This window comes from Myotis brandtii, unplaced genomic scaffold, assembly GCF_000412655.1.
Source record: "Myotis brandtii unplaced genomic scaffold, ASM41265v1 scaffold179, whole genome shotgun sequence".
In the NCBI taxonomy this organism is placed as follows: Eukaryota; Metazoa; Chordata; class Mammalia; order Chiroptera; family Vespertilionidae; genus Myotis; species Myotis brandtii.
Genome location: NW_005356635.1, coordinates 6,355,173 through 6,369,045, shown reverse-complemented (window position 1 = coordinate 6,369,045; position 13,873 = coordinate 6,355,173). Strand labels below are relative to the sequence as shown.

General features: G+C 40.9%; 1 protein-coding gene across 1 annotated transcript in view; it reads right to left on the bottom strand.

The window, feature by feature from the left end:
• Positions 1-804: 804 nt before the first annotated feature.
• The window catches only part of TM4SF18 (transmembrane 4 L six family member 18), a 39,453-nt gene continuing 26,384 nt past the window's right edge, over positions 805-13,873 (bottom strand). Inside the window, exons 4-6 of the mRNA XM_005863478.2 lie at positions 5,192-5,334; positions 2,075-2,255; positions 805-1,119 (exon numbers count right to left, since the gene is read on the bottom strand). Of these exons, the coding sequence (XP_005863540.1) occupies positions 1,105-1,119; positions 2,075-2,255; positions 5,192-5,334 (339 nt within the window). The 3' untranslated portion in view covers positions 805-1,104. The remainder of the gene's footprint in view (positions 1,120-2,074; positions 2,256-5,191; positions 5,335-13,873) is intronic.

Here is a 13,873-nt window from a genome sequence, read left to right as displayed (position 1 = left end):
CCACTCCCTGGCAGACAGCACCCCACTGCTTTTCACAGCTAGATGTTATGTGGGTACCCTCCTCAGATTTTCTGCTCTCTGCTGGGAACCCAGCTTGAAGATTAGATCCCAGAGTTCTCAGTGGCACCCCTCCACAGCTGAGATATCTCTCCAAAACTTCAGTTCCTGTCTGTGGGCACTCGGTCAGCCCTTTTGCAACCCCACACCTCATACCAGTCTCTGTGTGGTCTCCACCTTCAGTCCTCAGGTATCAGGGTTCTCTCCTGTGAGTTTTCTGTTGATTATCAGGGAGCATTTCAGTATTTCAGTTGTAATTACAGCTTATTCCTGGGAGCATGTCTTTGCAGCATCCACCTACTCTGCTGCCATTTTTAATCCTTGTTATCCTCTTTTTAAAGATTAAGAGACAGTTTCAGAGAGGTTAAATAGTTTGCCTACGGACACAGCCAAGTTTCAAACCTAGGTCTAAGTCCAGTTCTTCTGCCTGACCCTTACACATGTTCCCTAATAAACTAAAGGGCTGATGAGAACAACAGCAAGAATGAAACCTTCTGAGATGCCTCTGTCTGTGCCTTAACCTAAAAAAATCTGTTTTATTTGTTTTAGATATAGTTTTTACTGTAAATGTAAGTTTGTAATCTGTTTTTTCACATAGCACTATTCATAATCTTTAAAACATCATTTGTAATGACTATGTAATATTACAACTAATGTACCACTCTTTATTTAATCTTTCCCCTAAACTTTAAATTTTTTTGGTATTCTAATTTTACAGAATATTAAATTATGTTGAAATATATGCAATTTGCATAAAGTTTCATCTTTTATTCTTATTTATTTCCAAAGTACAGATTACTAAAAACAGACTTGTTTGCTCAAAGTGAAAAAACATTTCTAAAGATCTTGACACATATTGCTTAGAAAAAAATCTAAATAAAAGTGTGGCATAATTTGCACTTTCAGCGAGGACTGTAAATTTCACAAATGACTACAATGAACACCAAATGGAGAAAATATCATTTGAATATTGCCAAGTCTAAATAAAAGACTTATATAGAAGATAGATGTCCATAACTTGATAATGGAAAACATTCTTGTCCTCATTCAAATGATTCCAGGCTAAAAAAAAAAAAAAGGAAAACCAAAGTAAGTAAAGTAGTAAATTTGACTTGATTAATAATTCATAATCCAGGTAGCAACTGAAATTTATAGTTTATATTCAAAACATAATGGACTAGAAAAATATCTATTTGAAACTGCTAGGAAAGGAATTATCTAATACTAGAGGCCCAGTGAACAGATTCGTGGACTGGTGGGGGCGTGGCCTACGGGGATTGACCTGCTGTGGGAACACCGCTCATCTCGGTCAGCAGAGTGGCACTCCCACTGTGGGAGCACACTGACCACCAGGGGGCAGCTCCTGCCTTGAGCGTCTGCCCCCTGGTGGTCAGTGCGCATCATAGCAACTCGTCGACCAGTTGTTCTGCCGTTTGGTCACTGGGCTTTTATATATAGATATGTTGTTAAACAAGACACAAGATCTCAGTTATGATTTCTCTTCACTCCAGACTTGCTTGATAGGTTTAGTAGTTTCAATTATAACTAAATTAACATTAATATTTTAGCAGATGATGCAGAAATAGTTCCAATAGATAAAGACATATTTCACATCTTAAAAACCACTCAGTACAAAGAAAGATTTTTAGCTGAATGTACCAGCATTCAAAGAAATGAACAAAAAATTCTCAATGCACATAAATGCATATATTTATTTGAGCTTTGGGTTATAACTACATGGAATATTAAAATGTTTCTCACTGAAAACACTGAGTTATTTTCATCATGCAACACGGAATACAGATTTTACTATTACATTGATTTAATCCATATAGACAAATCAACAGACACATTGAAAATATTGAAAAAATTAGCTGTATTAGGGGTTGAATAAAGAAAGGTGAGGGCAGTAGGAATGGAAATAATGGAATTCTAAAAGTCTTTTTAAGAAACTCATTGAATCATGGGCAGTGAGGGTAAAATGGGTGAGGTACAGGTGCCAGTGGGGGTCTGTTACCTGGATGATGACTGAATAGGTTCCACATAGTATCTTGGATAACTGAATGACTACTCTGATGAGGCAGATGATCACTTGAAGCCCACTGAGTGCTATGAGAATGGAAAACAAAATGATGTTCCACTCCACTACATGTGCAGGTTCAAGGCACTGAATCCATATGCTGGAATCTGTTAGGAAACTGAGAGCAAGGAAGGAAATGGTCAAAAAGAGCCAATAAGGCCAAAGCCTACATACTTGGTCCAAGGAAGAAGGCTACAGTTATTTATATGTTTGGGACAGTAATACATATGATTAAAATATATATTATTAAATATGAATTCATATATTTAAAGAAATCATTCAGTACGTATATTGAACATCTCTCTCTATATAAAAACCTAAGTGACCATTATGACCGGTTGACCAAATGACCGGTTGCTATGATGTGCACTGAACACCAGGGGGCAGATGCTCAAAGCAGGAGCTGTTCCCTGGTGGTCAGTGCGCTCCCACAGCCAACCTCCCACAGCCAGCCAACCTCCTGTGGTCCCTCCCCCTGGCCGGCCGGGCACCCTCCTACCCCCCTGATCGGCTCCAATCACCAGTCAGGCCGAGGAACCCCACCTGTGCACGAATTCGTGCACTGGGCCTCTAGTATAGTATATATAGCACCAGACTATGCTTATTGTAAACATGGTACCTGCCTCAGAGGCAATTATAATTCAATTAGGAAGCAAGACACATACTGAAGAGTTCAATAGCAATGAAAAGCAGCATATGTCAATACCAAGAGAGGTAGAGACTGCCTGTCTCTGCGAGTCCAGCAGTTAGCCTGAGCTGTCGGGGATAGAGCTGAGCTTGCACCGGATATAAAATCACACAGGTGGCAAAATGAAAAAGAGAAATTCTGCTAGATATTCCTAGACACTGTCCCAATACTGTCTAGAACAGTGGTCCTCAAACTTGAGCATGTATCAGGATTGTAGAGGGCTTGTGAAAATGCAGATTGTGGGGCCCCACCACAGTGTTTTTGATTCAGAAATTTTGGGTGGGGCTCAAGACTACATTTCTAAGTTCCCAGGTAATGGTGATGTTGCTGGTCTGGGGTCCACAGTGTGAGGACTTCTTCTTCAGAGTGGTACTGTCCTGCAGCTCTTAAGAAGATTTAGACTGTGAGGTGGGAATGCAAAAGCTGGAAAGGTTTTATCAGTCTAGTTCAGCATAGAATTGTGAGAATTAAACAACTTCCAAGATAATTTTAAAGCCACACTGAATCAACCTGACAACTTTTGCCCACTTCCAGGTCTCCCATGACCATTAGCTCTTCTTATAAGGAGGACACACTCTCTGTTCAACTAAATCAAAATGGAAAACTGATCTTTAAAAAGAATCACCCAAACAAAAACAATCAAACCTATTTACAGGGCGGAATTTTCTATAAATATCTTGTCAATAGTAAGATGATTTTTCTTAAAACAGCAATTTGGGCAACGTGGGTACCAGCAAAAGTGGCTGTGGGTATTAATGCCTGTGGCAGAAAGGATTAGTGCCCTCACCACCACAACCTTTATTTTCTCTCCCCCCACTCCATTTCTTTCTTATTCCCCTCCATTAACTCTCTTTCCTATTCTCTATGCTCCAGTACACTGAGAGGCACTCTGAGAATTTTGTGATATTGCCAATGACCCTTAGGTCTCAAGATGTAAAGAGCATTGAATATGAAGTCACAACTCCCAGATTTGTAGGATCTTGGATAAAGGATATTACATCTCTGACCTTTAGAGTCTTATCTGGACAGTGAGCTTCAAATATCTAACTCTAAGGTTACTGTGACTGTTTGTTGAGAATTATGTAAAAATTCTTGTAACCTATGAGCACCAACAGGGTCTGCAAGGAATAGAGAATCTGGACCAGGTGAATGCGAATATAAAGGGCAACTTGAAAGGAGTAATGGAGAGGCATGTGGGAAGCCTGAGATTCTTGCAATCGAAAGGGGAGGCTTCTTTGGTTTTGGGGTGGGGAAAAGTTCAGGGGCTAATGGTATAAAAAGAGGATTTTTTGCAGCCAGCAGGACTTGATACATAGGGTCCCTTTCCTGAAGTCCTTCAATTCCACAGGATTGTCTCTAAATTCTCAGAAAGGCCTGGGGTTGTGTTTCAGGTTCTCCTGACCTGAGGAAGAACTTTGGCCAGAGCACCTTGTGGAACCTTCAGAATAAAGGCAACACAGAAGCAGTTCTGCCAAGGAGCTCTAGGTGAGCATGTGAGACTTCAAATAGATGTGGGTCTTGAACAATAAAGGCAGTCATAGGGAGTTAAGAAGAAAATGTGATTTTCTCAGGAAGTGGTACCGACACTCCCTCATTTTATTCCACTAGAATTCTGAGCACAGGATGAGACAGGGCAAGATTCAGTTACCCTCTCCTGTGTCTCTGCCTGGGCCCTGTTTCCTTTTGAGCTGCCTCTGCAGATGCTGGTAGGCCAGTAAGCTCAGCACAGTGCTAGTGGGAGGCATTCTGTGATCCAGCATGAATCCTTCAACAGCTGAACTACCATACCAGCCTTTTGAGAAGACTTCTAGACTAGAGTCTTCTTCAGTATATGCTAGAGAAGCTTCTGGCTCCATCTACAAGCCTCTGCACCTAGGCATGTCTCTGCATCTCAGCCTGCACTTTGTTACTCGCTCTGCCCCTGCTGGCATAGCTCTGGGTGGTGCCCATCCACGGGCACTGTGATTCTCTCTCAGCTGAGTCCTTTTATATCTGTAACTTACCACATGCTCAACCTGGCCACAAAGCAAGACTGACTTCCCAGAGCCACTCAACTGCTCCAGCAGTTGCCAGACCACAGTAACCATGAAGTCCTATTCTGAAGTATGGAAGAAACATGTCTTTCATTTGGATATATCCATGATAGCCTCAAAACAGTGAGTGCATGTGGCATTAAAAGACTGGAGAAAAAAAAATCTGAACAATGATCAGAGCAGGAACATACTGGTCTGGAGATTAGTAAATGAATAGGAAAATTCTGCACTAAAGTAACTGCATGGAACACCAAAGTGATCATGGAAAATGAGCATGAGCATTAAGTCAGGTAATTCAAGCCTAATTCCTTGGCTTGAGGAATTATTCCTTACCGTCCTGCAGTGCCTTCAAAGGCGTATTCCCAGCCATTGAGGGTGCGGCAGTATGGGCCTTGGACGAGGCCCAAAGCTGATATGGCCAGGCAGTATCCAGAGAAAGAAATTCCAAGGCCAGAGAATATAATTGACAGCAGTGTCTAAATTAAACACAGAAGAAGGAGGTTAGTGCCATAGAGTGAGACAAGGGGATAGTGTGGATAAATGATCAGATAGGTACTTTCCTCTACTCATCCAAGCCTACTCAATTCTCTATAATAAAAAAATGTCCTGACAAAAATGGGAACATTTAATTCAAACCCACCTGATTCTAAAAATAAGTTTTTAAATGACTTTTTGTTTGGCATTCCATAGAGATGACTAATTAATTTACTAAATTTCTTCCTTTTTTTTCTGAAATTTTGACATTAAAATAAGGATTACTTCATATATAATGTAGTGAAGGGATATAATCAATCAACCTATACTTATTTATTGAAGATATTATTTTATAAGTGGGGGGTGTCTTTAAGAATCATAAGTTAAAATCCCCTATTTTCTCACATGTAGAAATATGAGGGGAAATATCAGGTGTTAACCTAGATGGTCATGTTTATATTTAAGTCAGGCTGGGATTGATGGGGAGGAGAGTGTTTTCATTTGGATGGAGAAAATGAGCAATGTTCACAGGCAGAGCAGCACAGGCAGAGTTGTGAGAATGAGATTAGTTTGACTTAAGAGGGGGTCCTGCAGAGGAGTAGAGGAGAGAATTATGAAGACGACGATGCTAATGCTGGGGAGACAGGGTTGATAGGACACACTCTAGCCCTTGTATCTCTTACAGACTGACTATAGCTTGATAGATCTAAGTGGAACATGGCCTTGAGTGCTGGATCAAGGACTCTGGACTTTCTCCTTCCAGGCAAAGGGCTTTCCCTCCATAACCTTTTATTTAAAAATTTTCAAATCTACAAAATTTGAAAGTATAGTACAATGAACCCTTACATACCCCTTACCTAGACTCACCTTTTGTGAATATTTACCACTTTTGCCTGTACAGTCTCCCTCTCTCTCTGTATGTATATGTACATGTATATATTTATTTATAAATTTTTGTTGCTGAAATTTTTGAAAGACATTATGATTTCTTACTCCTGCATACATTGGCTCATATCTTCCAAGAATAAAGATATTCTGTTATTTTGTAGCTGTTTTATACTGTTTCATATAGGAGCCAATGAAGGTTTATGCACAAAATCACATCTCTTTAGTTTTCTTTCATCTACACTAACTTTACTGCCTTTTTGTTTTTCCGTATATTAAGTTATTTTTGAAGAATCCCAGCCAGTTGTCTTGTAGAATGCCCTACATTCTTGGCTTTTCTGATAGTTTCCTCTATGTTGGACTTGGGTTGAACCTATTGGCAAGAACACGTGATTGGCGTGGGTACATTGTGGGCCTCTCACTGCTATTGGTAATGATAAGTTTGAGCTCTTGGGTAAGATGGTTTCCTTCAGATCTATAAATGTACATTTTCCACTTTGCAATTAGTAAATAATTTGTGAGATAGTACTTTGATATTGTGTCATATCCTGTTCCCTAAAGACATTTGAACTGATGAATTTAGCATCCACTAGTGATCCTCATATCCATTGGTCACCAATTATCACAATAATTGGTTGCAATGTGCTGCTTTTCTATCATTTCTTTTGCATTTATATTATCATTTTTTTTTCTGCACAGAACTTCCATTTCTTTCTCCACTGCATCTTTCTTTTTGTACACGTTCTATTTCATACAAATTAATAACTGTTATTATTCTTTTAGATGTTGAGATGGTCCAAATATGGCCAATGGGAACATCCATTCAAAGTCAATTCCTGTACCCCTTGACATGTCCTTATCATTCTTTGAACATTTCCTTGCTTTCTGGCACAGATGTTTCAAGCTCATCTTGAATATATGTTGCCCTAGACATGGCAGAAGTTATTGTTCTGACAAGCTATATAATTTGTTTTTGAGCAAGAATCCTATCTAATAAAGAGGGAATATATTGACTGCCCTGCCCTCAAAGGTGGTGGCGCCCACAGCCAATAAGGAGGGAATATGCTAATTGACTGCCCCACCCTCAAAGATGGCAGCGCCCAGCCACAAGATATGGCCAGCAGGGGAGGGCAGTTGTGGGCAATCAGGTCAGCAGGGGAGGGAAGTTGGGGGTGACCAGGCCTGCAGGGGAGGGCAGTTGGGCCGGCAGGGGAGCAGTTAGGAGCGATTGGGCCTGCAGGGGAGCAGTTAGGCATCGATCAGGCTGGCAGGGGAATGGATAGGGGGCAATCAGGCAGGCAGACAGGCGAGTGGTTGGGAGCTAGCAGTCCCAGATTGTGAGAGGGATGTCCGACTGCTGGTTTAGGCCCGATCCCTGGCCTAAACCGGAAGTCAGACATCCCCCGAGGGGTCCCAGATTGGAGAGGGTGCAGCCTGGGCTGATGGACACCTCCCCAGTGCAAGAATTTCATGCACCGGGCCTCTAGTATAGTATAAAACAAAATATGATTTTGGAAATTTCTCTAGCAGTGATGTCATGCCAACTGGAAGTGAGAAAGCCCAGGAACAAGGATTCTATATGGAGACAACTTCAAGTCAAGTGACAAACACATGCACTGGAGAAAAAGGACATTCAGGAGGAAATGAGTAGCTGAAGATGACTGAAGAAAAATTCCAGAGTTTAAAACTTGGATGAAAAGGAGACAGAAATAGAAATGTCAAGAAAAATAGTTTTGTTTTGGAAAAAATTAATTTAGTTTTAGAAATTTTTTTTGTTGTTTTTTTTTAAATAAGAGTAGGATAGCCAAACAGAAACATGCAGTAGCAACTTGATGATAAATTCAAAAGCTGAGACTAGAAAAAGAGAGAACATCAAACCTGTAATTTTAGGAGCAGGGTTATCTATATTTCTTTGTTTAAAATTATTTTACTGATTATAACATTAATACATGTTTATTATGGAATATTAGAAAATATATTTCAAAAACAAAAGAATAATTCTGTTTTTCTCTTCTCTGATATTATTTCATCAATATCCTCTCATATGATTAAAAGCTCTTTCAAGTTATATTTCTCATATTGATTTTTATAGGATTTTGCCCCATGATGGTATGAGATAAACAGAGCTACTTTTTGTTTTACAGTAGATTGTTGTTAGTTACACTTTGTAAAGAAAATTTGCCTATTCACCAATGCCATCTTTGAAAAAGGAAGAAGGATGTTTTGAAAAGATTGAGCTCCTTGTTTATTAAATGTACTCTTAAGCAGTTCACTGGGAAGATCAGTGAAGAATTTCTTCATTTAGCAACCATAACATCTATATATATATAAAAAGGCAGTGACCCTGACGACCGAAATGACCGTTCCACTGGTCACCATGCAGTGCTAGCATAGATACATAGACACAGGTAAAGTCTATGAGTGAAATAAGAATGAACAAGACAAATGCTTGTCTTTGCAGAGCTTGCACTGTAAGAAGGTTAGGTCAGGGATGAGAATTCAAAATTGCCACCAGCACAGACCTGAGGTGCTGCTTCCCAGAGCGGCCAGAGATATACCCGGTAGAGGACTAGGGGCGTGACTGAAGGGCTGGTGGCGATATGAAGGCAGGTCCATTCTGGATTTCCCAGAGGAGCCAATGGCTGCCTAGGAGATGGAGCTTTTGACACTGACTGGCATAGAAACCGACCAATCAGAGCTAAATCTGGGTGAACTGCAAGGAGCCAATGGCTGCTTAGGAGGCGGAGCTTTTGATGCTGACTGGCATAGAAACCGACCAATCAGAACAAAATCTGGGTGAACTGCGAGGAGCCAATGGCTGCCTAGGAGGCAGCGCTTTTGATGCTGACTGGCACAGAAAGCGACCAATCAGAACCAAATATGGTGAACTGTGAGGAGCCAATGGCTGCCTAGGAGGTGGAGCTTTTGATGCTCACTGGCATAGAAACCAACCAATCAGAACCTAATCTGGGTGAACTGTGAAGGCAGAACCTAAGGTGGGGGCTGAGGGTTTTAAGGGGGGCAACAGCTGTTTGGTGTAAGGTGTAATAAAGCAGTTCAATTTTTTAATAACCAGTTTGGCAGTATAGTGCATATGGCTGGCTATCAGTCCAGATATAGGGGTTATGTATTTTTGTCTGCCAAGAGCATATACTCCTGCTGAAAAAGACTTTCCACCACCCCCCATTTAAGCAATCCTATCCTATATAATCTATCTATACTAATAAAAGGGTAATATGCTAATTAGACCGGTCGACCGGCCATCTTCCAGACATGCGACTTCCTTACGGACAAAGTCATGGTGGTGGGGGCTGGGGCAGAGGCAGTTAGGGGCGACCAGGCCAGCAGGGGAGAGCAGTTAGGGATGATCAGGCCAGCAGGGGAGGGCAGTTGGGGGTCACCAGGCTGGCAGGGTAGGGAAGTTGGGGACATTTGGCAGGCAGGCAGGTGAGTGGTTAGGAGCCAGTGGTCCTGAATTGCGAGAGGTCCCAGATTGGAGAGGGTTCAGGTGGGGCTGAGATCCACCACCGCCCTGTGCACGAATTTCGTGTACTGAGCCGCTAGTAATATATATGTATGTATACACACACACACTACAATGTAATTAATGCTAGATACCATTGCACAATTGAGGTAAGCATAAAAATAAAGTGAGAATAAGAATCTCTTAGCCCTGGCTGGTATGGCCCAGTTGGTTGGAGCATCAGTCCATGCACCAGAAAGTCTTGGGTTTGATTCCTGATCAGGGCATGTACCTGAGTTGTAGGTTAAATCTCTGGCTGGGGTGTGCGCAAGAGGCAACTGATCTCTCTCTCTCTCTCCTCTTTTTCTCTTCCTCCCTCTCTTAAATCCCTAAAATAAAAAAAATTTAAAGAATCTCTCTAAATAGGTTTCATTTTCTGTAAAATGTAGATTATGTAGATGATTACAGCACTTATATAACAAGGCTGTTTCAAAAATTAAAGCCTATAAAATTATTTGAAAAGTGTAAAGTAATTCAAAATATTACCTATTTCAAATGCCCCTATTTGGCCGATAATTGTTTTCCAGGAATAACAGCCCACAGAATTTTGGCAGAAGATGAGATTCTCTGAAGGAATGGATAGAAGCCAAGAAGTTGATGAAGTTCAGGATATGCTACACTAAAATATAGCACCTTGGCATATTAAATATCTTAAGCTGGAGGAGTTTAAGAAAATTGTAGAAGCGGGATTCCATGTGCAGATAATTGCAAGTTGAAGTAAGTCACTCTGCCCCATACCTGCCTTTCTTCTCTGAAAAAAATCATGAAACTCACCTGACAGGTACCTTCCTTGTACCAGGAAGAAGGAAGAAATTATCACCAAAGACAGGGAATTTGGGACCAAGAAGTAACAAGCTTTAACCAAGCTTGTTAAACTAAACTTTATCTTCTAGTTACTTCTTAACCATTCACTATCCCTAACTCGAACCCCTCCATTTTGCCAATATTCAAAAATTTTTATTGTTTATTTGTGTAAAAGAAGATTTTTGCCCTGGCCCACCTCTTCAGGTCTTTATTCTCTTGTGAAGGATTTCAGATGCATGTAAAAATTCAGTAAAATCTGTATGCATTTCTGCCCTTGTCTGTTTCATTTTCAGATCCAGCTAAGGATCCTAAGAGGGTCAAGTAGAACATTTTCTTCCCTACAATTTCTTACACCCCAAAAACTGCACCATTAGCTGGGGACACCTTGCTTGATCTGGAAGCTGCACTTAGAGATTTTGAACCTCTGACAAAATCTGGCAGAAGGTAAAAATTCTCACATCATTTTTTTAGATCTGCCTGCTGCAACCAGTTGGGCAAAGGTGGTAATAAAATTTTTTCATTTCTAGATTTAGATTGGCAGGAGTAAAACATTTGTAAGAATTAGTTCTTCATATTGTGACTCTGGTTAAATTTTGGAAGATTAAAAATGGTGGCAGAGTAAGTGGAAGCTCACAGGCATGCTCTTAGGACCAAATTGTAATTGCAATTAAAATACAGAAGAAGCACCCAGAAAAATCAACTAAAGACTAGCTGGAGAGAACCCTGATAAGCAAGGAAGGAAAGTGGAGACCACATAGAGACTTGTAGGAAGGGTGGAGGCATGAAAGGGCTGGCTGGGTTCCCACAGACAGCAGCTGAAGTTCTGGAGAGATATCTCAACTGTAGGGGTTTGCCACTAACTCTTGGGTATAATCCCCAAGCAGGGCCCTCCAATAGAGAGCACTGGAACCGAGAAAGGTGCCCAAATAACATCTGGCTGTGAAAAACAGCAGGGTTGTTGACTGCCAGGGAGAGAAGGCTGGAAGAGAAGGCACCCTCTTGAAGGACTAACACACAACATTTTTAGTGTGGCCACTCACCTTGGGCTCTGGCAGAGGGAGAGTTGAGTGGAATGGAGCTGTATAAACATAAGCCAGGGTTGGGGGATTTGGAGTTAGAGGTTAGAAGGCAGACACCCCAGTTTCCTGGACTGAATCATTCCCTCACACTTGGAGGTCATCTTTCGCAGGCAAATCTTGGCTATCTTGCTGTTTTTTCCTGGGGGGAAGACAGTTGACCCACCCTATTGGAAATTCTAATACCCCACCCTGTGGAGTTTCTGTGGCCCATTAAGAGACAGAGAATAACAATTAGCCCTCAAGGCAGAAGCATGTGGACTTGCTTGAGGATACTCCAGACTGATTCCAATCGGTCTGCAGGCAGAGGCAGTTCTCTGGAAGCTTGAAGTCTTTGCATTATCTAATTAGTCAAAAACAGCAGGTTGGGTCCCTGCTGCAGATAACATCCTGGACTTCTAACAAGGCCAGTGGGACCCCAAGCACCTGCCTGCAGCTGACACCTGCAGGAACAACTCCATGCAGGAAGGAAGTAGAGCTCAGAACAGGGTCAATCAAGGTGTGAGACTCAAGGCTGACACAACCTCTTGGCTAAGGAGTCCCCGACCACTGTTCAGCTGGAATGATGATTTTGGGGTTGAACCTCACTGGCAGCAAGTAGGAGAGGAGATTCCTCCCACAAATGGGACACCAACAATCAAATCCCAATTATAAGAAAAGATCCTAAAACAATGCTCATAAGAGGCATCTAGCTCAGGTGAACAAAGAGACTACACTACTGGACCCCTCAAGACACCTTCTACATAATACCATCCCACAAAGACTGGGAGGCATAACAGTTCTATCTAATACATAGAAGCAAATATAAAGAGACAGCTAAAATGGGGAGACAAAAAATCAACCTCCAAATGAGAGAAAAGAACGAATCTCCAGAAAAAGAACTAAATGAGATGGAGGTAAGCAACCTATTAGACATAGAGTTCAAAGCAATGGTTATAAAAATGCTCAAGGAACTTAACACAAATAACAACAACATGAGAAGGGAAATAGAGGCCATGAACAAGCACCAGACAGCAATGAAGAATGATGTATCTGACATGAAGAACACACTGGAAGGAAATAAATGTAGATTTGATGAAGCAGAGGACCAAATCAGCGATTTGGAAGAAAAGGTAGAAATAAGTACCCAATTAGAGCAGCAAATAGAAAAGAGAATTAAAAGGCAGGAAGAGAGCTTAAGGGATCTCTGGGACAACATGAAATATAACAACATTTGCATTATAATAAGACCAGAAGGGGAAGAGGGTGAGCAAGAAAACAGAGAGCATGTTAAAGGAAATATGAAAAAAAACTTGCCCAACCTGGTGAAGGAAAATGTAACACAAGTTCAGGAGGCATAGAGAATCCCAATAAAGATGAACCCAAAGAGACCCACACCTAGAAACATTATAATTAAAATGGAAAATGTTAAAGACAAAGAAAGAATCTTAAAGGCAGCAAAAGAGAGAGAGAAATTTACCTACAAAGGAGCTCCCATTAGAATGTCAACTGATTTCTCAATAGGAACACTTCAGGACAGAAGGGAGTGGCATGAAGAAAATGATGAAAAGCAAGGGCCTAAATCTAAGACTACTGTATCCAGCGAGGCTATCATTTAAAATTAAAGGTGACATGTAAGCTTTCCAGACCAAAAAATGGTTAAAGGAGTACATTATCACTAAACCAGCAATGCAAGAAATGTTAAAGGGACTGTTTTAGGAAGTAGAAGTAAGGGAGAAAGAGGGGATTATAGGCATAAAGAAAATTAAAATGGTAATAAATAAATACCTATCAATAGTAACCTTAAATGTAAATGGATTAAATGCTCCAGTCAAATGGATAAGAAAATATGACCCATACATATACTATCTACAAGTGACCCATCTCAGAACAAAAGATACAGACAGACTGAGAGTGAAGGGATGGAAAATATATTCCATGCAAATGGAAAGGGAAAAAAAGCTGGAGTAGCAATACTCATTTAGACTTCAAAACAAAGGCCATAACAAGAGACAAAGAAGGACACTTCATAATACTAACAGGAATGATTCAACAAGAAAATATAAACCTTTTAAACATATATGCACCCAATATAGGAGCACCCAAGTACATAAAAAACTCTTGATGGACTTTAAGGGAGAGATTGACAGCAATCCTATCTAATAATAGACAAACATGGTAATTAACCATACCTCCGACATGCTTCCCATTGGCGATATGCAAATTAACTGCCAACCAAGATGGCAGCCGGCAGCCAGGCAGCTGAAGCGAACA